Here is a 26,329-nt window from a genome sequence, read left to right as displayed (position 1 = left end):
GAAGAAAAACACACATGTACAGTTTATACTCAAAGTATGAGGTGGACCCCATTACTGCCTCCCTCACCTGCCGCCGCTACTGAAAAAAGAAAAAAAGAAAAGCAGGAAAGGAACTTCAATCACTTTGACTCTACTGGGCACGCACAGTGAGATCAAGCATCTCAACCCTGTCTCTGGGTTGCTGGCGTAGACTTTAGTTGAAATAGAGGAAGAACTGGGGAAGGAGACTCTAGAGATGCATAACTGAGCAGTTTTGGACTACCCATTGTCTTGCTGATCATTCTCTCAGTTGTAATTCTGCAAGGTGGCTCTGGAGAAGTCCTTATCCCTTGAGAGGACAATCTGCATTTGATGCTGTAAGAACTGTGTGATCCTGGAAGAGGGTAATTGGCTCCTGTGAGACAAATGTCATCATGGGGTATCTTGATGACAAATGTCATCAAGGGGTCTGAATCAGGATGCTGTAAAGGTCCCCATACATCTTGTCTCTGTCTTGCAGGGGGAAAGGTAGTTTGGGTAAACTCTGGGCTAATAAACATTAAAGTACCACTCTTTACCTGAACATTCCTTAAATGATTAATGTTCCTACATGCAGAACTGGGCAGGTCACAAAGTTTAAGATAAAGTGAACAGAAACAAAAGGAAATTTGAGAATGCCAAGTTTTATTCTGCTTTTAATCTTCCACTCAGTATCATAATCCCACATAAAAAGTTGTTGCTTTTAGAAAAGCGTCCTCTCTAAGTCAATGTTATGTGCATTCATCTGTACCTATGCCATGTAGGACCAGCCTATGATAGAGAAGAGCCTGATGCTTTTCTGTTTTGTACATCTAGTACATTTGCCTAAGTCAGAGGTGTTTGAGAAAGGGGATATGGCGGTGCCTCCTCAGGTAAACTACACTTCAAAATGTCATTGAGACACTTGTATATCAAGGTTACTACAGGTTATCTGACTCTAATTATATCCTAAATCTTCCATGTCTATTAGTTGAAATGAGAACTCTGTCCTGGTGAGCAGAGAAGCAACAATGGGAAAAGCAACTTTTCTTAAGTTGTTGCCATGGATACCAGGACGCAGACTATTTCTATCCCAGCAGCAAACAGAAGTGCTTTCAGAAAAGGGACAAAGGGAAAACAAATCAGGAGTATTTCCATAGCAACAGGGAGATCTGATGTGGGGAGACCACACTTTTCTCTACCTAATAATATTGAGATTAGTCATTAATAATTTTGCAGGAATAGATATATAAAAAACCTTGATCCTCAACCTCTGTCTTAAAGCATTATTATGAGATGATGCATGAGAACAGCATTCACTGAAAATGCCAAAAGGTTCAGGGGTGAGGCTGTGAATTTGGATGACTGACACTTTTAGAAGCTAAGGGATCACTGACTGCTACTAATGTTGCCTTTTATTTGCAACAAAACCCAGAAGCAATTTCTACCAAAGAAGAAATAAGGTCAATGGACATGAGATATAGATTAAGCAGACATTAAAGAATGGATGTAAAACGATTAGATTTACAATTCATGGAGTAAATCTGAATAGAATCACATTACATGCAAAATATCTGATAAAAAAGAAATGTATATGTATATGTGTGCGTGCATATGTATATATTTGATACAACAATGTGAACGTGTTTATAGGGAGTAAATGTTGGTGGAAATGGACAAAGAGCCATCAGAAGATAAAATTGAAGAGAATGAATATCATTTAGGGATTATGCATGATGTTCAACTTGTAAATGAAGTCTTGAAAGGTATTTCTCCATGTATTTCTCCATCTACTATTTTAAGTATGTGGAGCACATCTGGCTCTAAACAAACAAGAACCCCCATGTCTGTGGAACTTTATTCTCAGGGGAAAACATAGACAATAAAAAGTAAAATTATAAATAAATGGTGCACGTGTGTGTGTGTGTGTGCACGTGTGTGTGTGGCATGCATGCACGCGCGCACAAGGAGTGGAGAAAGAGAGAGGGAGAAATGGTATAAAATAAAATGAGGCTAAGTGAACAGAATTTATGGTGGGAGGGTAGAATTGCAATTCAAAATAAGAGAATTGGTGTTGGCCCCCTCTAGTAGGTGACATTTGAGGGAGCTAGTCCTGCCAACATGCTGGGGATGAGCATCCCAATAGAATGCAGATGACAGGCTTGACCAAATCACATGCCCAGACAGTGGAAGGTTCAGATCAAACCCAGGGCCCTATGCTCTGTGTTTTGGAGCCTGTTTTACCCTCCTGCTTAAACAACTGCCTACCAATATTATGTCCTGTTCAGTTGTCCTAACTAATCACAAGGCTCGTCCTTGGACCTAAGAGCTTTCTGCATTAACTGGGAACTTGTTAAAAATGCAGATTCTCCAGATGCATCTAAGACCTACTTAATGGAAAGTTTCAGGAGGTGGGGCACTATAGCCTGTGATTTAACAAGCCTCTCAGGTCATTTTGAGAATAAACATCTATAAATACTGAGCATGTTCTCTTCTGTTACCTCCCTCACTTCTGACTCTGGCCTGCTAAATCTTTCATAAATGAGTTGCAAGTTGTCAATCATGATTCTAGCCCTTATATACCCATATATCCCAGTCAACTTGTTTGTAAGAAGAAAATATGCGATTGCACCTGAATGGAGAAGACATGCCTTCAACTTGCTCCACTTGAACAGAATGAGGACAGAATGGCTGTCCAAAGATGAAGACTTGGTTAGGTGTGATCCTAAAAGAGGACAAATGCAGATCCTGGGGCATCACCTCACCCAATCTTAAGGAAATTCTGGCAGAGAAAAAGTTTCATTTACAGTGAAATAAGGGAAGAAACAAAAATTTCTAGAATGAATCTGAAAGCAAATATGCCCTTGATAAGAGATCTACCAAAAGTCATCACTGGATCAGTTTTCAACCATATATGGGGCAGAGTAAGTTTTAAATTAAATGTTCTTATTTTTATCCTCTTTTCCATGTCATAATATTAGATGTATATGCTCATTGTCATGGGTTAGTACATGGATACCTTGTACCTTTCTACTCCCCTCATTTTAATTGGTCTAAAACATTATTAGTTATCTTTAAATTTTGACCCATGTTGGACCCTAACTCTGGTTTCTATAAAAATTTCAAAACCAAGAGTTAGGCTTCTGATAATGATGAACAAGGGAAACCAGAATAGGGAACTCACTAGAGACAAAGGAAGGACAAAATATAAAATTTCTGCTTGAGATGAAAGAGATCTATTACCATGGCTATGAAGTCTTTGGAACAAAAATACAGATGATAAGTAAAAATCACAATGGGTATCTGGGCAGTTAGGGCCATGCTACTTTAAGGAGCACTGATTGATCTTGGAAGAGGCTGAGGTGATAAACATACACACTTGACAGGCTGAGATATAGAAGAAAATCTAGTCATCCCAGAACCTGGACTAGGGCAAGTTGGATTCCAGGGCCTCTCATGATGAGGTCTAGTAAAACCTGCACACTTTGGGTTGCAACTTTACAGACAAGGAGGGAAAAGTGCAATAGAAACAGGCCCAGACTGTGTACAATTCCTGAAAGGAGGAATCTAAATATTGGGAAGGAACAAATAAAGCAATCACTATTTTGTAGATAATACAGATGACCCACTATATCCAAAGATTCTGCATCCATAGATTCAGTCACCCAGTTTCCAAAGATAATTAGGAAAAAATATTTTTCTTTTAATTGTTCACTATACAGCCTAGTTTAACATTTATGTATGTAGCATTTACATTTTATTAGGTATTATAACTAATCTAAAGATAAAATATATAGGTGCACATGCCTAGGATATATGCAAATACTGTGCCATTTTGCATAAGGGACTTGAACATCTTTTGATTTTTGATATCTGCGGGGCCCTGGACCCAATTTCCCATGAACACCAAGGAGCAGTTGTGTAATAACAAATGTAGTTGCACTTCTGGCGTGAAGCCAAGAGTTCAGCAGACCTCCTCCCTGACAAAACAACCACTTAACTGGAGGAAATGATAAACATACATACTTGCATCTCTTCCCCAACCCCCGCCCTCCTTTAAAGTCTCTGGAACTTTTCAAGATTCAGTTCGGCAATTAGAGAGTCATTCATCAAGGAAATCTCAAGAAGAACCACAACAGTCTGTGACATTTAAGCCTCTTCTCCATCCTGTTTTGCTTTAACTTACAGAAGCTCCAATTAAGGCATTGTGCTCAGTGCAGGCACAGCTAGGAAGACAAGGGTTCCCTCCTTTGCCCTAGATCCAATCTAGGTCTACAGTTTCAGCTGGGAGACACAGCTTCTGGTGTCCCTTAGGTACAATAACAGAATATTCACCCATAGGCCTGCCTCTCCCCTGGGTGAATCCTGGCTACTGGGGCCCTCTGCTTTTCCCAGAGTGACTCCCTGCTCTATGAGCCAGTGGGAGAGCAATGACCAGTAGACCCTAGTCTTCTTGGCTTGCTCTTCTTGCTCTTTTTGCTCTTTATCCTAAGAGTGAGCTATGACAGAGCTGATAAGTCCCCAGTGTTCTTGGCCTATCATGCCTGGCGTAAAGCTCTTACCTATGAGCAAGGGTTGAGTGGACAAGGAGCCTCTGTCCTCCATTGCACCTATCTTGAAGATCTGTTTTGTAAGAAATACTAAAGGACTGTCTTCAGGCAAAAAGGAAGTGACTCTATACAGTGATTAGAATCCACATGAAAAAAAAATAATAGATGAGTAAAGGTAATTATGTAATATGACAGTGTAGAAATATTTCTTCTCCCCCCCTGCCCCTTAACTTAAAAAGGAACTGCAGTTGGGAGTGGTGGGACATACCTATAATCCCAGGCTAAGGCAGGAGGATCACAAGGTCAAGGCCAGTCTGGACAATTTAATGAGACTCTTCCAAAATAAAATTTTTTAAAGGGCTAGGGGTATAGCTCAGTGATAAAATTCTCCTGGGTTTAATCCCCAATATCTCTCCCTCCCTCCCTCTCTCTCTTTTTCACATAGATACACACACACACACACACACACACAGCTGCAAAATTAATTGTATTGTTATGCTTATAACATGTAGAAATGTAAAATTCAGTAATGGGTGGGAAAAAAAATCACAAAATAGTATCTGAGTAACATTATTGACACCAGATGCTAACTTGACTCCACAGGGGAAAAGAAAGAAAAGAAGCAGAAATGGTGAATAAGATGGTTAATATATTCTTGTTCAAATATTTGCTTCTTCTTCTTCCTTTCCATATGAAATGTAAGTACAAATATATGCATGTTCTTCTATCTTTCCATATGAAAAAAAGGAACCTTTACATCGATACCTTAAACATAAAATTTAGTAAAATGCAGGAACAGACACTTCACCAAAGAGAATATAAAGATGGCAGATGGGCACATGAAAAGATGTGCAACATCTTAGCTGTCAGCGACATGCAAAGTAAAACAGTGATGTTGCACTCACCAATTTTAATTGTTTTAGCTATAGAAGAGTTTAAAAAAATACTGACAACAGCAGAGACAGTCGAAGATGTAACTGGAACTTTTAAAAATTGCTCGTTAAAATGCAGAAGTATACAACTACACTGGGAAACAGTTATACAGTTACTTATAAATTAAAATATGTTCTAAAATATGACCCAAGGTCCACTTCTGGATATTCATGCTAGATAAATGTAAATTTACTTCCACATAAAAACTTGTACATTAATATTTAGAAAAACGTGTACATCAATATTTAGAATAAGCTTATTCATAATTGCTAAAAACTGGATACTACTCAATGTCCTTCAATTGGTGAATGGATAACAAACTCTGATATATCCCTGCAACGGAATAATATTTATAAAAAGTAATGAATTTCAATTCATGAAACTTGGGCAAATCTCAAAGGCATTATGTTAAGGGAAGGAAGCCAGATTCAAAAGGTTGTATATTATATGATTCCATTTACATAACATTCTCAAAAAAAAGGTCCACAAAATTATGAGGATGGAAAACTGATCAGCAGTTCTCAGGAGTTATAGGTGGAGAAAAGGTGACTACCAAAAGAAAACAGAGGGAGTGTTACTGAATAAAAGAACCATTTTGTGTTCTATGTTGATAGTTACACAGATATATACATGTGTTTAAAATTCAAATTTCAAATATGGGACATAAATGAGAAAAGTTACTGTTTGATAATACAAAATTAAAGTAAAAACTCCTTATTTTCAATAGCATCAAATATTAAATAACTAAGAAAAAATAAAAGATTCATAAAGATAGTTAACTATAAACCATTACTGAAGAAATTAAAAGATATCTAAATAAAGGTTGATATATTCTATATTCATGGGTTGGAAGACTCTAGTAGAATCTAGACAATTATCCACAAAATAAAATGTAATCAATATAATGCCTGCCAAAGTCCCAGTGGAATATGTTTGTGTGTGTGTGTGTGTGTGTGTGTGTGTAACTTGCAAGTCTCTTCTAAAAATAGATGTAATGTGCATGTGACCAGAAATGGCTGATATACTTTTGAATAAAAATAAAAACCTCAAAAGACTGGCTCTCTGGGTATCAATATTTATAGAAAGCCACAATAATTAGGATAGTGTTATTGGTTCACGGGTACAATAATAAGTCAATGGAGTCTGTTAGCCTAGGACAATGCCTAGGCACAGATGGTTTATGATAGACAGGGCATTGTAGAACAATTGTGAAACACAGTCCTCTCTCAATATGGTGGAGGAGCAATTGAATCTGCACATGAGACAAAAATGAGTACTTGTTCTCGGCATTACACAAAAGCAGTTGGAATGGATTATAGATATAAATATGAAAGACAAAACAGTAGAACTTCTGAACCTTAAAAAATGGGGAGATTGGGCTGGGGATGTGGCTCAAGCAGTAGCGCACTCGCCTGGCATGCGTGCGGCCCCGGTTCAATCCTCAGCACCACATACAAACAAAGATGTTGTGTCTGCTGAAAAAACTAAAAAATGAATATTAAAATTCTCTCTCTCTCTCTCTCTCTCTCACTCTCTCTCTCTCTTTAAAAAAAAATGGGGATATCTCCATAGTTTCAGAACAATAATAGACTGTTTTTGTTTTGTTTTGTTTTGTTTTTGGTAGAAGTAGAAAAAGTACTAAAATTCATATGGAACCATGAAAGAAACTGATAGCCACCACAATCTTGAGAAAGAAAAATTGTCATAATTCCTGATTTAAAACATATTAAAAAGCTTCAATGATTAAAACAGCATGATATTGTCATAAAGATAGACATAATTAGACTACTAGAATGGAACAGAAATCAATTCTGCATGTGTGGTCAACTGACCTTCTATAAGTATGCCAAGTTAACTAACCTTCTACAAGTGTGGAGAATGTTTTGGGAAAACTAGATATCTACATAATTAAGAATTAAATTGGATCTTATCTTACTTACATCACCCACGAATATCAACTCAAAATGGATTAAGACTTAAAAATAAGACCAGAATCTATAAAACTTCTAGAAGAGAACATGGGGATATTCTCTTGACATTGGTCTTGCAGAGATTTCATGAATATGACACCAAAGCCCAGGAAACAAAACAAAAATACATAAGTAGGGGCATTAAAAAAAAAAAAAACTAAAATTCCTCTGACAACAAAGAAAGAGAGAAAAATGGGATTTTTAAAATGCAACCTATGGGATAGGAGAAAATGTTTACAAACTGTACATCAAATAAAGGGTTCATTTCCCAACTATACAGTAAGCTGCTGTAATTCAATAGCAAGCAACTATATAACCAACTGAAAACTGGGCCAAATATTTCAAGTCATTTCTCCAACAAGAGATACAAATAACCAGGAAGTCTGTGGAAGGATATGTAGCGTTACTAATCCTCTAGAAAATGACAACAAAGCCACAATGTGAGATGACTTCAAACCTGCTAGGATGGCTGCTATCAAGAAAACAGGTGAACAAGTATCAGTGAGGATGTGGAGAATTTGGACACTGCCAAATGGTGCCGTCATGGTGGAAAACCCTGCAGAGATGGCTCAAACAATTGAAACTAGAAATACTGTCTGGCCCAGCAATTCCACTTCTGGGTATTTTCTCTAAAGAATTTAAATCAAGATCTTAAAGTGATCTTAGCACTCCATGTACATTGCAGCATTCATGAAGGGCCAAAACACAGAAGTGAATGTCCACATGGATAGTACATCAATATTTTTTCAGCCTTAAAAATAAGGAAATTCCAAAATATGTGACAACATGTTGAACTTCAAGGACATTATGCTACGTGAAATAATCCCATCACTTAAGACAAATACAGCATGATTCCTCTTACATGACTTATTTTAAATAGTCAAATCATAGAGTTAGAGAATATAATGATGGTTGTCAGGGGCTGGGGTAGAGGAAAATGGGGAATTGATAATTAATAGACATGTTTTATCAACTAGCGAGATGAATAAATTCTAGAGATTTACTCTATAACAGTGTCCTTGTAGTTAACAAGAGTGTATAACATTTTTTAAACATGGTAGACCTCATGTTATGTACTCTTACCACAATAAAATATATATTTTTTTCTTTTTTGGTGCAGGGGATAGAATCCAGACGCATTTAACCACTGAGTCACATCCACAGTTCTTTTTATTTTCTATTTTAAGATGGGGGTCTCACTAAGTCTCAGAGGGTCTCATTAAATTGCTAAGGCTGACCTCTAATTTGTGATCCCCCTGCCTTAGCCTCCTAAGCCTTTGGGATTACAAGCATTTGTCACTGCCTCTGGCAAAATAAAAAAAAATTTAATTTTTTTTCCATAAAGTGAATGAGTGAGAAATTGGACTTTATTAAACTAATGTCTTTTATCAAAAAGAGAATTTAAAGGAGGAAAGTAAACTACAAAAGTGGTTGAAGTTACATGCAATAGCATAACCAATAACAGAGATTAGCATGGCATGGAAATGAGCTACTTAGAAATTGTGCCAGGTGCTTACTTTACAGTGTCTAGACGAGTCACAGATTAAATAATGCAATACCATTAGCAATCAGAGAAACCAGAATACTTCTGAATAGCTTAAATTTACAAATTGAATTCAGAACTAGGGATCTAGAAGACTCAGTGCAGGTTTTTTTTTCCCAAAAATTTCTTTTCATGTGTATATGACTATTGAAGTAGGAAGACCTGACGCAAAATACATTAGTATGTTCTGAGACACTTCAGAACAATATAATTAAAGAGATATGTAAATGATAATGACAGTACACAAGTGTATCTGTCTTGAATAGGAATCCTGAATTGCATTCCTCTTCTTGGGGCAAAGAACACAAGCAACATTGCTTCTGTGTATAGAAATCCTTTTATCCTATGAAATTGTGCACTTTAAAGGAATTTTGTTAATATTTATGACCTCTATTTACTAATGCATTCATTATACCAATGTTAGCACTTTATAAATACATAAAATATTCTTAGATTTATGTGATGATTTCCCATAAAGTCTATATGTACACCATAAAAGTGTATATTTAGTTTGAATTCTGCTTTTCAATGTCCACTTTTCCACTTACAGTACCATCTGTTTCATTTCATGTCTTTGGAAATATCTGCATTCTGACTTCTGTGGATATAGTATTTCACATTCTAAAAGTTTGTCTAAGTACCTTGACAACTTTGAATGATATTATACTTCTATTATCATTGCAAATTACTTTCCTTTATTCTGCTTTCTAATTAAATGCTATTTTGGGCAAAAATTAAGAACTGTGAAAATGGCTCAGCTGCCTCCTAAATGAAAGGAAAGTGCATCTCTGTACTGACACCATCTTTGTATAAAAAATTTATTGGCACAAGTTCGTTGGGCAGGTTAAAGAAATAATACTTATCAAACTTTATAACATTTGGTAAGTAGTAAGTGCACAGTAAATGAGAACAGTTTACCCTTTAAAATGTCTAAAATTGTAATCCAATATTGAAATCTGTTTTAATAGTTGTACATTTTTCATGTGAGAGATATTCCCCTGAATGATGAGCATCCAGTGCATTTAGGCAGGTGGAATATCCAGCATGGCATGTGATTTCCATGTAGGCCATGACTCAAACTAATAGTGTTTTATGAAGTGATTTTTTTTTATCTCTACTAGCTTATGTGATAAAATAGTTAATATTAGTATATTATTCTCTTTATCAGTTTTCAAATCAATAGTCATTTGTAAATATTTATGGAGAATCTGAAAATTTTAGCAAGAGCAAGTTAACGAAGTCTTAGAACTGCCCTCTTGTGACGTTCAGAAATACTGTTTGCATAAGATCCTACTCCCTTCTGCTAATCCCAATCCCTGAGTTTATAAAGTTTACACTGTCTTGACTTATTTCTTTTAAACTTTCCAGATCAGGCATTCTAAACTCTGGAGACTTTGGGGACCCTTCTCCATTTTCATAATTACTTACCTCACCCTTTCCTCTCCTCTTCTTTTTAATAAGTCCCCTATGACCTTTCTGGGCTTCTGACCTCTAAACCCAACATCATAATCTTGGTCCTTCTCCTGTCTTCACTGAGGCCTCCCCAGGGTGTCCTTCCTCCCACTGTGTTTCAGAGTTTATGCAGCCTCCAGTTCCACTGTGGGGGCTGATTTTCTAATCTGTGGGTGATGTTAACAATTTCTCTTCTCTAGGACTACTTCCAGCTAATGTGTTTTACATGTTAACAGGTAGCAGCCTTAGAGGAGGCAAGCCTGGAAATCGGCTGCTGCCTTTCCCCAGAGGTCGCCTGTTTCACCTTTTCTCACTTACCTGTTGGTTGACCAGACTCAGCCTGAAATGCCAAGTCCTTCAGTCAGAAAGGCTCTGTTTTCACAGAGAGGTCTCACAAAGTTCTATAGAGATCTCCAAAGGCAAGGCTGAGGATCTATCTCTGTTCCATGTAGATATTTAGAAAAAGAATATTTCAGTCTGAAGCAAAAACGTGATTCAGCAAGAAACTTCCACTGGTAATGATCAACAATTGTGACCACTTTCATGCTGGGGTCAGTTGTAAAACAAAACATTTACTATGTATTTAAACCATTTTCCCATAAAAAGGTCAAGCAGTTTTGAGCTAAAAATAATGAGATTGAGAAGTCTTAAGCAATTCCATTTAGGGCTTCATTTTCCTGATTTGGAGACTGTGGACAGAAGAGAACTCTAAAGACTTCTCCACATTTTTTACTCAGGCAATTCAAATCTAGCACTATGAAATCTTACAATACATGTTGAGCATGTAGCTCATTGGTAAAGTGAATCCTTTGCACATGCAAGGACCTGGATTGAATCTCCAAAGCAACAAGAACAAAAAAATAATCTTTCAATATGTTTAATATTCACTATGTTTAAAAAAAATATGGAACCCTGATTTTGACTGTTGCTGACAGGAAAAATACCCAAACCTAAACAAACAAATAACAATAAAAAACATGCTTATGCAAAGCACATGATAGAGCAGCTTCCATAGTTCTTTCAATTCTCTTTTGGGTGATAGTAAGTACTTCTAAGATATGCCTTAAGGGACATCACTTTACAATTCTTGAAAGATGTTCAAACCAGGTCTCTCCTGGAGACCTAACATGAATATGGAACCCCACATGGAATTAGTGTGGCATGTGTGCTCTCCTGGAAGGGGAAGAAAAACACCTTGAGTCCCACCTCATTCCTGTAGACCTGCCTTGAGACATTGTATGATTCTCTGAATGACAGAGAGGCTTGGGTGCCAGCAGCTAAATAAGCTTCTGATATGGGTCGGAGACCACAATTCATCCCAACAGTGATCATGCCCATGGGATGCTATAGATCAAGTCAGATTATGACTCAATTAGTGTTTCAGTCAGTCTTCTGCATTCATGGATTCTTCATCTGTAGACTTAACCATCCTTGGATCCAAAAAAGGAAAAGAAAAATAACAAACAGAGCTAGGGACAGTAGCTCTGACTTATAGTTCACTCAGGAGACCAAACTGGAAGAATCATTTGAGTCATTGAATTAAAGACCAGCCTGGACAACATAGTGAGACCTCCCATCATAAAAACAAGACAAATATTTGGGAAAAAAATTGCATCTGTATTGTATATATACAGGAAGTTTTCTAATCATCATTACCAAAACAAAACAGCAAAACATCTCTTCACATAGCACTGACATTGTGTTAGGTATTATATGTAATCCAAGGTATATGAAGTATAGGAGAGGATGTACCTAAGTTTTATGCAAAGTCTGCACCATTTTGTGAGATATTTCAAATATTTGTAATGTATCCTCTTCATGTTGTATAAAGCTTAGAATCTTGTGATGGCAACTATTAGGACACAGTAGTACCTAAGGTCAAACCTCCTGCCTATTCCTACCTCTTCATTCCTGCCTGAGAGTGTGAAGGTCCAAGGTGAGGGGCCAAAGCTGAGCACAGCCATTAGAAAATGTCTGAAACAGAGAAGAGAATGGTGGCTAGCAAGAGGGTGGAGGAAATGGAGAGAGGTTGGTCAAAGTGTGAAAAGTTCCGGGCTGGGGATGTGGCTCTAGCGGTAGTGTTGCTCGCCTGGCATGTGCAGGGCGCTGGGTTCAATCCTCAGCACCACATAAAAATAAAGTGAAGATGTTGTGTCCACCGAAAAAACTAAAAAATAAATATTAAAAAATTCTCTCTCTCTTTAAAAAAAAGTGTGAAAAGCTCCAATTTTAAGATAAATAAGTTTTACAGACTTAGTCTACAGAGGTGTGATTATAATTAACAATATTATAAATGTTCTCACCACCAAAAAGGAAGAAAAAAATAAAATAAAAAGCAATAAAACAAAATTTAAAAACAGGGTGACCTTAAGGTGATGGTTGTGCTAACTGGCTTGATTGTGGCAATCATTTCACAATGTATACATATGTCAAATGTGTTCTACACCCTAAATGGATACAATTTGTTTGTCAATTATACTTCAATAAAGCTGGGAGAAAAAATCCAAAATATTTTAAATCCACTATGTGGATGACACTTCTTAGTCCCTGTCTTGCAATGGGATTGTTAATATTTTGTGAACAATAAGTAAATTGTGGATGTGTCATTTGTTTGGAATACAGATTTATTACAAGTATATAATCTGTAAAAAAGTGTAAGTAAGCTTATTGATATTACAGAATCCACTTTCTAACAACACAGATTACTCTTCTGACATTTCTGATATATAAAAGCATAACAATTGTACATATCAATGGGGTAGGTATCATGGGATGTTTCCATACATGTATACATTGCACCATATTTAAACCAGATTAAACACACCTATCTCTTCAAATATATATAATTTATTTATGGTGGCAACTTTTCAAATTCTTTTTTCTTTTTTCTTTTTTTTTTTTTGGCTCATGGAAAAAGTGTAAAGGTCATTTGTTATAGACATTTTACTTTCTGCAACTTCCCAGAACTTGTATTTCATGAAAAACAACGACGTAAGAAAAGATGTTATCTGAAAGAAAGGTATACCAGGAAAAAAGATGGACAACATTTTGAGAAGAAATCCAGCAACTATATTAGGAAAGTCATTTTATGTTCAGAAGGAAAGTTCTTTGCACAAACCTCTTGTAGAAAGCATGAGAGTGTACATGTCAACACTTTAATTCTCAAGAAGGAAAACAAGGCTTTCCTGAGTCTTTTCTGACATCTTAGTAAGGGTGTCAGAAGTGATCTAGAGGGTGAAATTCATTCCAAAAGATCTAACCCTCAATTCTATGGGTACTCATGCTGAAGTATGGGGGTCTGCAGCCAGTAGGTACATAGTGGTTGCCCTACAGGCCAGGCCAAGCAATCCATATAGTCTGAACCAGCCTGTTGTTCTAAAATAACTGCCTATATCTTCATTTATATACCTCTGTTATAGGTGTGTCTGTATGTGTGTGTATTACTGGGAATTGAAGCCAGGGTCTAATGCATGCTAAGCACATGCTGTACCAATGAGCACCAACCCATCTATCTCTTTTTTTATTTATCTAGATCTATATATCTAATATCTATATCTATTTATATTTTTCTATATATCTGTCTATATCTATAGATGTGAAAGGGAACTTTATACAGTGAAAGCAAATAATTTGCATTGTTTTTCAAAATAAATAGTAAAACTTGCTTTATGCAAATGAACCAGATATTAAATTTTAGCCTTCTATAACCACCTTCCCTCTTTTGATGTTCTTTATGTATGGAATAATTTTTAACATAAGTCTCTGCCAATGTGCAACAATAGCAGACAGAACCAAACTAGCATGGATATTTGTAAGGGGTGGAATTTCTATTCTCACTCTACCCATGGGTAACCATGCTTCTTTATACCTCAATATATAGATATAAACATTTTTATATTTATTAGGTATGAATGTCTCTCCATATATATGTGGATAGTCTGTAACTATTATTTTATAAAGAATAACTTACAGCAGCTATCTTGTTTTGAGTGCTGGTGATTGACCCCAGATCCTCATGCATGCTACACAGGAGCTCTACCACCGAGCCAAGTCCCAACTCCAATGGCATCTTTTAGTGATGTATTTATCTATCTAATAAGAGGTGATATGCTAATGGGAAGTAGCCTTACTAGGGTAGAGAGGCTACTGCCCACAGAAGTTTGTGTCTCTAGCAACCAGAGATCTCAAAGACTCAGTCCATTATTAATCTATCACTTTTTCTGCTTGCTCTTTGGCAAAGAAAGGCAGAACAGTGTGAGGAATTAAAATTTTTGAATTTTTAGGGGGTTAAAGATGGGTATTATTAAGAAGCATGATTTTTCTTCTGTTTTGTCAAAATGCTCCACATGCTGCAGAAATTCATGGCTTATTTAGGAATCATTAAGTTCTTGAATTATTAAAACGAATGAGCATAGGCCCTCTACCAACATGATGGTTTAGTTTGGTGGGGGTGATATTCTGCACATTTTCACCTGTTACATGTATTAGTATTTTAGACACTTTCATTTCATTGCCATTTATGAATATAAAAAGTTGTTTATTTTTAGATAGATATTGTAAAAGCAATTCTTTTTTCCTCTGCAGAACAAAGATGATTAATGCCATTACAAAGAAAATTTATGAGAGAAAGAAAAATATTTCTTAGTGGGTGGTAAATGTTTCCCCAACATTTAGTCAAATATGGACACAATAAAACATCCACACCAAGCACAGTTGCATAGTTGTGAGCCCTCTTAGCTTGGAGTAGTGGCAAGATTCCATTATACAGAAGAGCAATTTCGCTTCTCCTGCTCCCAGGACATTTATAGTGTGCTCCTGTGCTATGGGAAAACAGTATGGAGGAGGGAGCACTTTCTGCCTATATAAGCCTTAGCTTCATACATAGCTTCTGAACACTTCAAACATGCAAAACCTCCTCTTAAGTGTGGAAGATGGAATGTAGGAAGTCATTCTCTCGTGTCCTTCTTGCAAGAGATACAGAAATGAGAGAAATGGAGAATTAGTTTCCACAATGAAAAGCTAACGGGGCAGGAATATAGAAACATAAATGTCAGAGTTGGAAGGGTCCTTGCATTCAATCTACCCCAATGCTCCCTTTTGGCAGATGAGGCAAATAAAACTAAGGCAGGTAAATGGGCATCATACAATTTGTAAACAGAGTAAAAGTAGAGGATGATTGTTCCCAGGTGTTCTTTGTTTCACATGTTCTGAAATCAAACACCTGGATTTCAGTTGCTATACCTCTTCTAGTTCACACGCAGGAAGTAGATTTTGACTGCAAAGTTAGAACAATTGGTACTCAGTACCTGTGAGAATGTATGAAAGTTACTTAATCTCTTAAACCTCATTTACCCTCTGCAAGAAAGGATACTTATCGTCTGTGTCTGGGTAATTCAAGTTCCTGGTACAGAATGCACCTGTGCCTGGTGGAGGGACTTTAGGTAATGCAGCCTATCCTGCCATTCAATTTCAAATCTGCCTTTAGAAGAACTGTCTTAAGAAAAGGGGATGCTACAGGGACACTGCTACATCGATGTTCATAGCAGCTCAATTCACGATAGCAAGACTGTGGAACCAGCCTAGATGCCCTTCAATAGATGAATGGATAAAAAAAATGTGGCATTTATACACTATGGAGTATTACTCTGCATTAAAAAATGACAAAATCATAGAATTTGGAGGGAAATGGATGGCATTAGAGCAGATTATGCTAAGTGAAGCTAGTCAATCTTTAAAAAACAAATACCAAATGACTCCTTTGATATAAGGGGTGTAAACAAGGACAGGGTAGGGACGAAGAGCTTGAGAAGAATATTTACAGTAAACAGGGATGAGAGGTGGGAGGGAAAGGGAGTGAGAAGGGAAATTGCATGGAAATGGAAGGCGATCCTCAGGGTTATACAAAATGTCATATAAGAGGAAAGGAGGGGTAAGACAAGAGAATACAAATGGAAGAAATGATTTACAGTAGAAGGGGTAGAGAGAGAAAAGGGGAGGGAAGGGGAGGGGTGGGGAGGGGAGGGGGGATAGTAGAGAATAGGACAGACAGCAGAATACATCAGACACTAGAAAGGCAATATGTCAATCAATGGAAGGGTAACTGATGTGATACAGCAATTTGTATACGGGGTAAAAGCGGGAGTTCATAATCCACTTGAATCAAGCCGTGTAATATGATGTATTAAGAACTATGTAATGTTATGAACGACCAATAAAAAAAAAAAAGAAAAGGGGATGGAAAAGGTACATTAATGGGGATGGAAAATCGAGAAGACAAAAAGACAAGAGGGCCCTTACTCATATTTATCTGACCATTATTATACAGGGTCATCCAGAAGTTTATTTTTTGGCAAATTAAAAAATAATCCCAACCTAGTAAATAACTCTAGTAAAATTTTTTTTAGATTTCTGATTTTCTCTGACATAAACTAAAATAAACAAATAGAAAAAATGATTTAAACAACTTTAGGTTCTTTTCATAATGCATCATATGGAGCATTTACAGGGAGTATTGACTGCCCTCGCATCAGTGAACCCATTGGTGAGCTCTGGACACACTGGGAGAACATGGGCTTTCATTCCTTAATCCTATAACCGGTATTAAAGGAAAGCAATTAACACTCATGAGTGCCTGTTAATGCCATGGTGTCCAGTGTCACATTCTCAATTTTATTCAAAGTACTGAGTGTGCTCTCTGTACAAATATAATTATTTACTCATAAATCATCCTCATGAACCTCAAATCCTGGCATCAAGGAGGAAAGGGGATTTTTTCTCTCATCCAGTCTATTCTGCAGGGATGCTTTTGAGTTTGTTGCTTCCTCTGCTGGGAACTGTCTTCCATTGGTAAATGTCAATGTGGGTCACTCTGCACCTTACCAAGGACTAGGATGATTATAACTTGCCTTCTCAAGAGGCCTTCTTATGCTTCTTGAACCCCACATCCTGGAGTCTTCTCTCTCCCTGCTGTATGAGTTGGTATAGGCTGGGAATTGCTGCTCTCATAAACAGCTCTGGGTAATTCTTGCCCATGCTCTAAGCATGTATCAGCAGAGGCTCTGCTCCACATAATCTCGAAGGGCCTGAAAAGGGGGCAAATGAATTCCATATGGGTTCTTCAAGAATCCTATCAGAATTGGCACACACCACTATACTCTTATTTCAACTTATCCTAAGTGAAGTCACCACACTCATCCCCAAATGGGAAGCAATTCTACCCTGTAGCTGCAGATGGGAATGTGCACGGTTTGTTAAACAGCTCCAATGACCACCATGATTTGTATCATAATTGGTAAATACTTGGCCCCGTCTCCCTCATCCTCTTCTTCAAAGGAAGCAATCCAAAAACCAACCCTGTCCCAGCCCTAAAGTCAAGTTTACATTATATGATTGGGCTTTTGTATCTATGGGTTCCATATCTATAAGGTTCAATAAATTCTAGATCAGATATATTTGGAAAAACAAAACAACAACAACAACAACAACAACAAAAAAAAAACCCAAGAAGTTCAAAAAAAGAAAAACTTGAATTTGCAGTGTGCAGACCAGTAAGCTGAGTTTGTGTGAATGAAGTGATATGTGGGCAAAGGCTACCACACCTCCCACCATTTCACAGATTCTTGGTCTCCCTTTAGCACTAGTTATTCAACTCACATCTCATTTGTGTACTGTATAGTTAAGCCCATGATGGTTGTATCTGTAAAGAATATGTTCAGACTTTTTTTTCTTAGCACTATTCCCTAAATAATACAGTACAACAACTATTCACCTAGCACTTATATTGCGTTAGGTATTGCAAGTAATCTAGAGGTGATTGAAAGTATAGAGGAGGATGTGCATAGCATGCAAATACTGCACCTCCATTTTATATGAGACTTTAGCATCTTCAAATTTTGTTACTGGTGAGGGTTCTGGAACCAAGCCCCTGCAGTCACTAAAGGATGACTACATGTACATACATGTTCCTGTGAAGACATAAAATCTGGACATGGCTTCTTTTGGTACATTGACCAATATTCTATAAAGAATAGCTAGCTAGCTTGCTAAGCTTTCTTTCTCCCCACACATGCAATATGTACACCAGGATGGAAAAGGGCCAGCATGCCACAATGAACACACTGGTTTGTAGCGATTAAAATTCTAGTGGGCAAATATTGAATGAATGGGCTTTGGCCCTGGGTAAAGCCAAGGTATCCTTGTACTGCCAGTAATTCTGGTCCTGGGATGGAGCTCCTGAGTACTGTTTTCTTCCTGACTCCATTGTCTCGCATTCTATTCTTTATCCATTAACCACTTTGGTCATTGTGAAGTGAACACTGGAGAATTGGCTTCCTTCAGAGCATAAAGCAGTTTTCTTTTTAGGCTGCTGTTTGCCCATGAAGGATAGGAATAAAAAGGATCATTTGAGTCTCAAATTGTCACTTTTCTTCCTAGCCTGTGGTTCCTTGGGAAGAACTTTCTTAGATCATAGCAAGCCTCTTCCCATTGAAGCCAGTGCTCAGCCACTTTTGCAAATCACTTCTCCACATGATTCTGAAATGGCATCTGTGTCCTTGGTATTGCAGGCCAGTTACTTCTCCCTCTCCCCTGCTGTCATTTTCCTCCTTTCAATCTTAAGAACAATCGTTCTTCGGTTTCTATGGGAAATTGGTGCCAGGACCTGCTCAGACACCAAAATCTACAGGTGTTTGTGTCATATAAAATGACAGGGTATTTGCAGAGACCCTCCCCCCACACACACACACACCTCTTCCTTTACCCAATACAATGTAAATGATATATAAATGGTTGTAATATTGTATTGTTTAGGATAAATGACAAGAATAAAAAGTTTATACAGGATCAATGCAAATGTAATTTTTTAACAATATTTTAGATCTATGGTTGTTGAATCCCAAGGAGGGCTGACTGCACAGGTAACGTGGCCCCATCAGTCTCTGGTGGAAGATCGTGGCTTTGTCTTTTCCTTCAGCCATAGTTACTTAGTACAAGATTTTACAGGATGAAAACTTAATTCATTTAGAGATTTGATTATTTCTACAAAGTTGATTTAACAGGCTTTGGGCATCAGGCAAGTTCTGCCTCTTCCAGCCTACCCAGGCTCTGAATTAGCTTCATCTTTCTCTTCTCTTTCATGATTGCTTTAAAAGGCAGAAGCCATTAATCCACAGAGGCACTTTTAGGAGACACACAGACTTCAGTGGGACTCCGATTGCTGCTATCACACAGCTCACTACAGTTGCAGATCTTTGTAGAATTGAAGCTTCTGGGGAAGTGCCCTTGATAACCTGCTCCCAGTAGCTGCCTCCCTGTTACTTGCTCCCCTGGATGCTCAAAGCTTGTGCAAGACTCAGCTTCCTTGTTCTGTGTTTCCTCCTACATTGAGTACTTCCTTACTATGTTTTCTTTTGTGATAACAAAATTCTGGAGACTATGTAAAGGATGGAAATTTATTTGGTACATGGTTATAGAAGTTGGGAAGACCAAAGCATGGCACTGGTAACTGGTGAGGGTCTTCTTGCTGCACCATGACACGGCAGAGGGCATCATATGGTGAAACAGAACAATCATGCTTTGGTCTTCCCAACTTCAATAACCTTGTACCAAATAAATTTCCATCCTTTACACAGTCTTGAATCTTCCATTTCTTGTACAGCCACTAATGCAGTCCTGGGAACCCCACACTCAGGACCTCATCCAGTCCTAATTACTTCCCAAAAGTTCCACCTCCAAGTGCCATTAACACAAATTTGGAGATTTCCAGCACCCAAGCTTTTGGTGGACACATTCAAACCAAAACAGTTTGTTTTCTGTCATTAGAATTCTTAGAATCAGTCTTATTTTTCTGCATGTTATATGTGACCATCAGATACACTTTATTTTTATCTTGAATATTTATGTAAGGCCTGTATTCCCTGTTTAGAATATAAGCTGTATTAAAGCCAGGAGATTCTTATTGGGCTAGTTCTGGGTTGCTGACGGTTTTCAGGGCCTGGCATAGTTAATGATGAATGAATGGATAAGTTAATAGAGGGCTGGTTAGACTACAGATTAGCATGTTGAATTACCTATCTCAGAAAGGTTCTTTAATTGGAAACTCAATGGAAAAGATAGCTATGGGATTTGTTGAGAATTACCTACAGTACCTAGTGGAAAGTATGAAAGATAGTTAAGATCCTTAACCATCAGTCTCTACAACCTTCTTTCCCTGGGCATGATGGTAATTCTTTAAACTGTGATTATGGGAATGACCTCTGAGGTGGGCCATTTGAGAGATACATTTTAGATCCCGTAGTGGTTTCAGGCCTTTCTTAATTATCTGATGGTCACAGAAAAGCTTTATTGGGTTCTGCGATTTATAACCTGGCGCTTTGCCTCTATAACCTGAGCTCTCTCAGCCTTCAGTCAGCATTTGGCTTGAATGGCTATTCTCTCTACTGTTCTTTGCTGGTTTTTTTTTTCTTTTTTGTTTTGGGTTGTTTAAGAAGACCTTTTATTTTTTATATTTTGTATTGGTGCGTTACAGTTGTACATAATGGTGGAATTTGTTGTTACATATCCATACATGCACACAATATAACTTGCTCAAAATCATTCCCCAGTATAGAGACATCTCATGAAAATCAAAGGTAGATCTGTAGAATAGAGGAAAGTGATTAGGAAAGGGAGAAGAGGAGAGAAAGGAGAAGAATCTGAGTAAAAACAAAAACAATAATAATAATAATGTTATTATTATTTTTATTGAGTTATAGATGAAAGCCAGGAATTAGGGATTAACATTTTTTTAGGGAGAGAGAGAGAGAAAGAGAGAGAGAGAGAGAGAGAGAGAGAGAGAGAGAGAGAGAGAATTTTAATATTTATTTTTTATTTTTGGCGGACACAACATCTTTGTATGTGGTGCTGAGGATCGAACCCGGGCCACACACATGCCAGGCGAGCGCGCTACCGCTTGAGCCACATCCCCAGCCCAGGGATTAACATTTAATCATATTTGTATCATTACAAAACCTTTAAGAAGTGGAAATTACTATGTTCCTCATTTTACAACACAGAGAACATATATTCTGCTAGGTCACACTTTGTCAAACTTGAACCTCTGAACACAGGTCTGCATCCACCCTGTGAAATATATTCTACTGTCTCCTGCAGTCCCTCCTTATACTTTATAAATGTATTGCAATTTAAGGTTTACAAAGCAATATGTAATATCTCATATGTTATACTATTGATTAGTCATATTTATCATTTGCTGAATCATACCATGTTATAAACAACGAGCTGTTATCAGTCATGAACAAAGAGAGGAATGAGAACATGAAAATGTAAACATGGAGGAAAAATAGACTTTGTTGGTGAAAATAAAGGGGAAACAACTAAGGCACAGAAAATAAAACATTCAGAAAAGCCACTAATAGGATTGTTTCTCTCTCTCTCTCTCTCTCTCTCTCTCTCTCTCTCTCTCTCTCTCTCCTGTGTTTCAGGAATACCAAATTGATATATTTTTTGCTCAGACCTGGACAGACAGTCGTCTTCGATTCAACAGCACAATGAAAATACTCACACTTAACAGCAACATGGTTGGGTTGATATGGATCCCTGACACAATCTTCCGAAATTCTAAAACGGCAGAGGCTCACTGGATCACAACTCCCAATCAACTCCTCAGAATTTGGAATGATGGGAAAATCCTTTACACTTTAAGGTAAGATGTCCTGTGGATCTCTTTAAATCATTAACTGACACATAGTACATGTGCCATTTGTACATATTTATGGAATACATTACAATAATTCAATACATGTATACAACATTTGTTAATCCAATCAAGGTAGTTAGCATTCCAACTCCTCCAGTATTTATCATTTCTATGTGTTTGTAATTTTTGTATATTTCTAGTTGTTTTAAATGCATGATAAATCTCAGACTATAGTTACTCCATTGTGCTATAAAATACTAGAACTAATTCCTGCCATCTAACTACACGAATCTTTAATTACTTATGGTCTAATTTTGGATCCTTAATTTAAGTTATTGTTGAAATGAGACCCTATTTTTATGTCTAAGTTCTGTTCTTTCTCATGTTTAACATACTACAGAGTTCTGAAAGAGTCTGTCCCCCTAATGGCAATTGTGTAAAAATAAAGGCATTCAAATGATCTGCAATGAATAGGAACTAATTCATTCATCAGAATCCATTTCTGCTGGAAATTAGTTGTGAAAATTATCTTTTATATATTTAACTCCATAAGTCTACTCAGCTTGGAAAATACAGATGTCTTGGAGTCCTAATTAACAAATGTCATTATAGTTAAATTTGAGACCACCAGGACAAAGGACAAAGTGGGTGTTCCCCAACTCATCCCTAAAGGAAGATGCAGCAACCCTGCAATGTGTCCTCTTAGAGCCAGCCAGTCCTACAGAAACCCAGGGAGATGAGAGAATCTTCTTCAAAGAAGTGGCTTGACTTTCCAAAGTCACTGCATGGAAGTAGTGTGACCAGAGTTTGACCTAAGTCTGAGTCCACAGTGCTCCTCACATTCCCAGAATGGTCTAAGCTTACCTGAACACGAAAATAGTGCCCCCCATCCTGCCTTTTTGCTTATTTAGTGCTAGGATCAGGAGGACAGCACCCTCTGGCAGTGGCCTCTGAGGGCATACAATTCAGAAAGGCACAGCTCTCACATCTTCCTGGATTTCTCAGAAGACTCTCACCTCTGTTTTAACAGACTCTATGCCCCTGCCTCCAAAGGCACATGGCTCTCTTCTATACCTCATGCCACTGACCTGTGGCTGATTCTCATGGTGCACTTACTACCTCTGGACCTGCCCCCCCCGCACACACACACTGGCTTGGCTCATCTACTTCCTTGACTTTAAAGTCATATCCAAGCTGAGGATCGGGGTGGTTGTTCTGGACTGCAGGTTCTTGGAGACCACCTGCCTCTCCACTACTGTAGGCTAACAAGCATTTCAATTTAGTATGGCTCAGGGGACTATGACTTCTCTCCTACCTCTGACCCATGCTCCATGTCTTCCCTGTTTAGACCATACCACAATAAGTTCCTCATGTACCCTTTGCTTACAGCCCTTAATTCCCCCCCTCTCACACACACATCCAGTGTCATGAGCTTTCAATTACAGGTGCTTGTGGCCCTGAGATCAGTGACTCCTAGTATTGAACAAGTGCCGGTAGCACAAATGACATAGACAAATATCAAAATAAGCAGAAGATAAGAGAATATTAAAGTTTCTGAGAAATAATAATTTTGCAGACAGGGAACAATAGCAGCAACAAAAAATGTCACAATAGTGAGGTCTGCTGATGAAAAACATTGATAAAGCAAGAGTTTGAAACAGGTGTTACATCAATTCTAAAGAAATACCAATGAGACGCTGGAATGAAATAGAGCCTCAGTGAATCTTCAGGGAGACATGTCTGGTCTTGGGATCCTGTAGAGAAACTCTGTCACACAGGGTGTCTGCTCTGGAAAGATGCAGTATGCTACTTAGTATAACCATCACCTTTCTCATGAAGTAGGGGATTGCCCAAGTAGGAAATCCCTCCACAAGTAGATTGATGTGGCATAATAGCTATTTAGACAAATATACCAGTTTCAGACGGAGGAGGAATTTCATTCAAACAGTTTGAGAACGACAACATAAAACAACAGTTGGGTTTTTTTTCTCCTCCCTGACTTGGCTTGTATTTGTAGACACAGTTGGAATGTTACTAACTGGAATTCTCTGTTTCTGATTAAAAGCCAAACAAAATAACACAATACAAAGACAACAACAGGGCTTCACTGGGTGAATAGTATAATTGCCCAGAGTGAGTTGCATGTGCTGGACCCTGCATCATGGAACTTCCCTCCCTCTCCATGCATCCTGGTGCCTCAGCCACCCTATGGGCCTTACCCAGGGCCTCGGCTGTGTTGTTTCTGACCCCAAGAGTGATGCTTGGCTCTTCCACAGGCTCACCATCAATGCAGAGTGCCAGCTGCAGCTGCATAACTTCCCCATGGATGAGCACTCCTGCCCTCTGATCTTCTCCAGCTGTGAGTACCCTGGTGGGCCATGAGTGCTGTGCAGGGAGTGACTGGTGTGGTACTGGTTTCTGGCAAGGAGTCCTGCAACTGGTAACAGTGTCACTGTCCAACCAGAGAAAACTGATGATGGCTTTTGGTGTCAGCCACCTTTTTTCATTCCAGATGTTCTTAGACAGGATTTATGTTACAAAATAGATAAATTTGATAAAGTGATGAGCAACTTAGCATTCACCATAAAATTGAAGTGTTCAGAAACTAATGACCAGTGGACTTACCAAAGATTTATGCTGATGAGATGTGCATATTATTTGAAGTATATAAATTTTTTGCAATATTTTTAGACTTGATATTTTAAGGCAAAGTGAATTGTTTTCTAAATAGGAAGAAAAATGTCTTTTAAATCTATTTGTATTTATATCATTGTACTACTGTAAGGCACATTTTTATAGTGTTTCATCCTCACATATTTCATTTGTGATTCATATCATAGCTAACAAGCAATCACTTACAAATTCTTTAAGATGGCATCTAATACTAAAGACAAGAGTACATATAAAGGAAATATCAAATTTATTTGCTTACTCATAAAGCTTTTAAGTAAAGGTCAATATGGAAATATATTTGCTGAATTTATGATGGTTCACTTTAAATATATTAATCACTAGTACTTATGTATGACTCACAGGAATTTAATTAACTTTATTCAATTTCTTTAAAATTGCATATGGAGCCTGACAAACAAATCTGATGAAATCTCAGGCAGACGTTGTGTGAAACAAGAGATGAATGCACTTTATAATTCCTTTTAGGTTCAGAAAAAGACAAAATGGAAAGGTAAATTTTAGTAATCTTCTAGACTGGGTTAAAGTATTTTTCTGTAAATATTCACTTAATTAGTTGAATCTAAACTTATTATTTTTGTTGATAACACAAACAGTTCATGCTTAGCCAGTGGATGTGAATGTTTATAATATCTGGTAACCTTGCCTGCAAATCCATTTGGGATAGTTCTCTATTTATTTACTCTAAAAGTTACAGAATCCTCTAAATCAATGTGTTGTGAGTCACTTTGGTATGACACACATACACATATCGATATAATGTTTATGAGTGATTTTTCCAATTCATAATTTATCAGCTAACCCAAATTGGTTCTGTTGATTCTTCCAGTGAACTGATATGGTCTTAACTCATTTATTGAGTTTGTAATTTTAGTGGTTATTTTCTAATTATTAGACATTAGTTTGGCATCTTCTATGCAATTTTGGCCCTGATTTCTTCACCAGATTTTTAATAATGGCTATTTAAATTTTCAAAACATATCAATATGTTTTTGGGTAGGTTTTGCACAATTTATTTAGTTATTTGTTAATTCGAGTTCATGTTTTCTGGGACTTTTTCTATGTGTTTCTTTGAGTCTTGTCTGTAAAGATACTTTTTTTAAAGATGGTTTGCTCTGCTTCTCTCTGGTATCACTATCATTTTAATTTTTATTCAAACTTATAAAACTAAAGAACACTGCTAATAATTGGATTCACTACCCAGAATGTGATGCTGCTAATTCACTACTATTTGGTATGAAATTTATGTTGGTGCTTTCCTTTTTAAATCCCTATTATTAGGATGTAATCTTCATGCAAAATAAAAACAACCTATTTCCAGTAAAGTTCAATGAACCCTGAGAATTTCACATATCTATGTAAATACCAGTACACAGAGATAATAGAACATTCCCATTAGTTCAGATAGTTTTTTTTAATGTGTGTGTGTGTGTGTCTGTGTGTGTGTGTGTGTGCGCGCTCGCTGAGACTTGAACCCAGTAGGACCTTGTGCATGCTA

The 26,329-nt window shown here is 37.4% G+C and overlaps 1 protein-coding gene across 2 annotated transcripts in view; it reads left to right on the top strand.

Moving 5' to 3' along the window:
- The window catches only part of Gabrg3 (gamma-aminobutyric acid type A receptor subunit gamma3), a 609,775-nt gene that overhangs the window by 318,525 nt on the left and 264,921 nt on the right, over positions 1-26,329 (top strand). The window contains exons 4-5 of one of the 2 annotated variants that reach the window (XM_026402609.2): positions 21,926-22,146; positions 24,417-24,499. In XM_026402609.2, the coding sequence (XP_026258394.1) occupies positions 21,926-22,146; positions 24,417-24,499 (304 nt within the window). Of the gene's footprint in view, positions 1-21,913; positions 22,147-24,416; positions 24,500-26,329 lie in introns of those variants that run through there. The other variant, XM_077799524.1, reaches the window with a different exon arrangement.

This window comes from Urocitellus parryii, chromosome 6 (assembly GCF_045843805.1).
Source record: "Urocitellus parryii isolate mUroPar1 chromosome 6, mUroPar1.hap1, whole genome shotgun sequence".
Classification (NCBI taxonomy): Eukaryota; Metazoa; Chordata; class Mammalia; order Rodentia; family Sciuridae; genus Urocitellus; species Urocitellus parryii.
The sequence above is the reverse complement of the archived record's forward strand: the minus strand, read 5'-3'. Positions and strand labels throughout refer to the sequence as shown.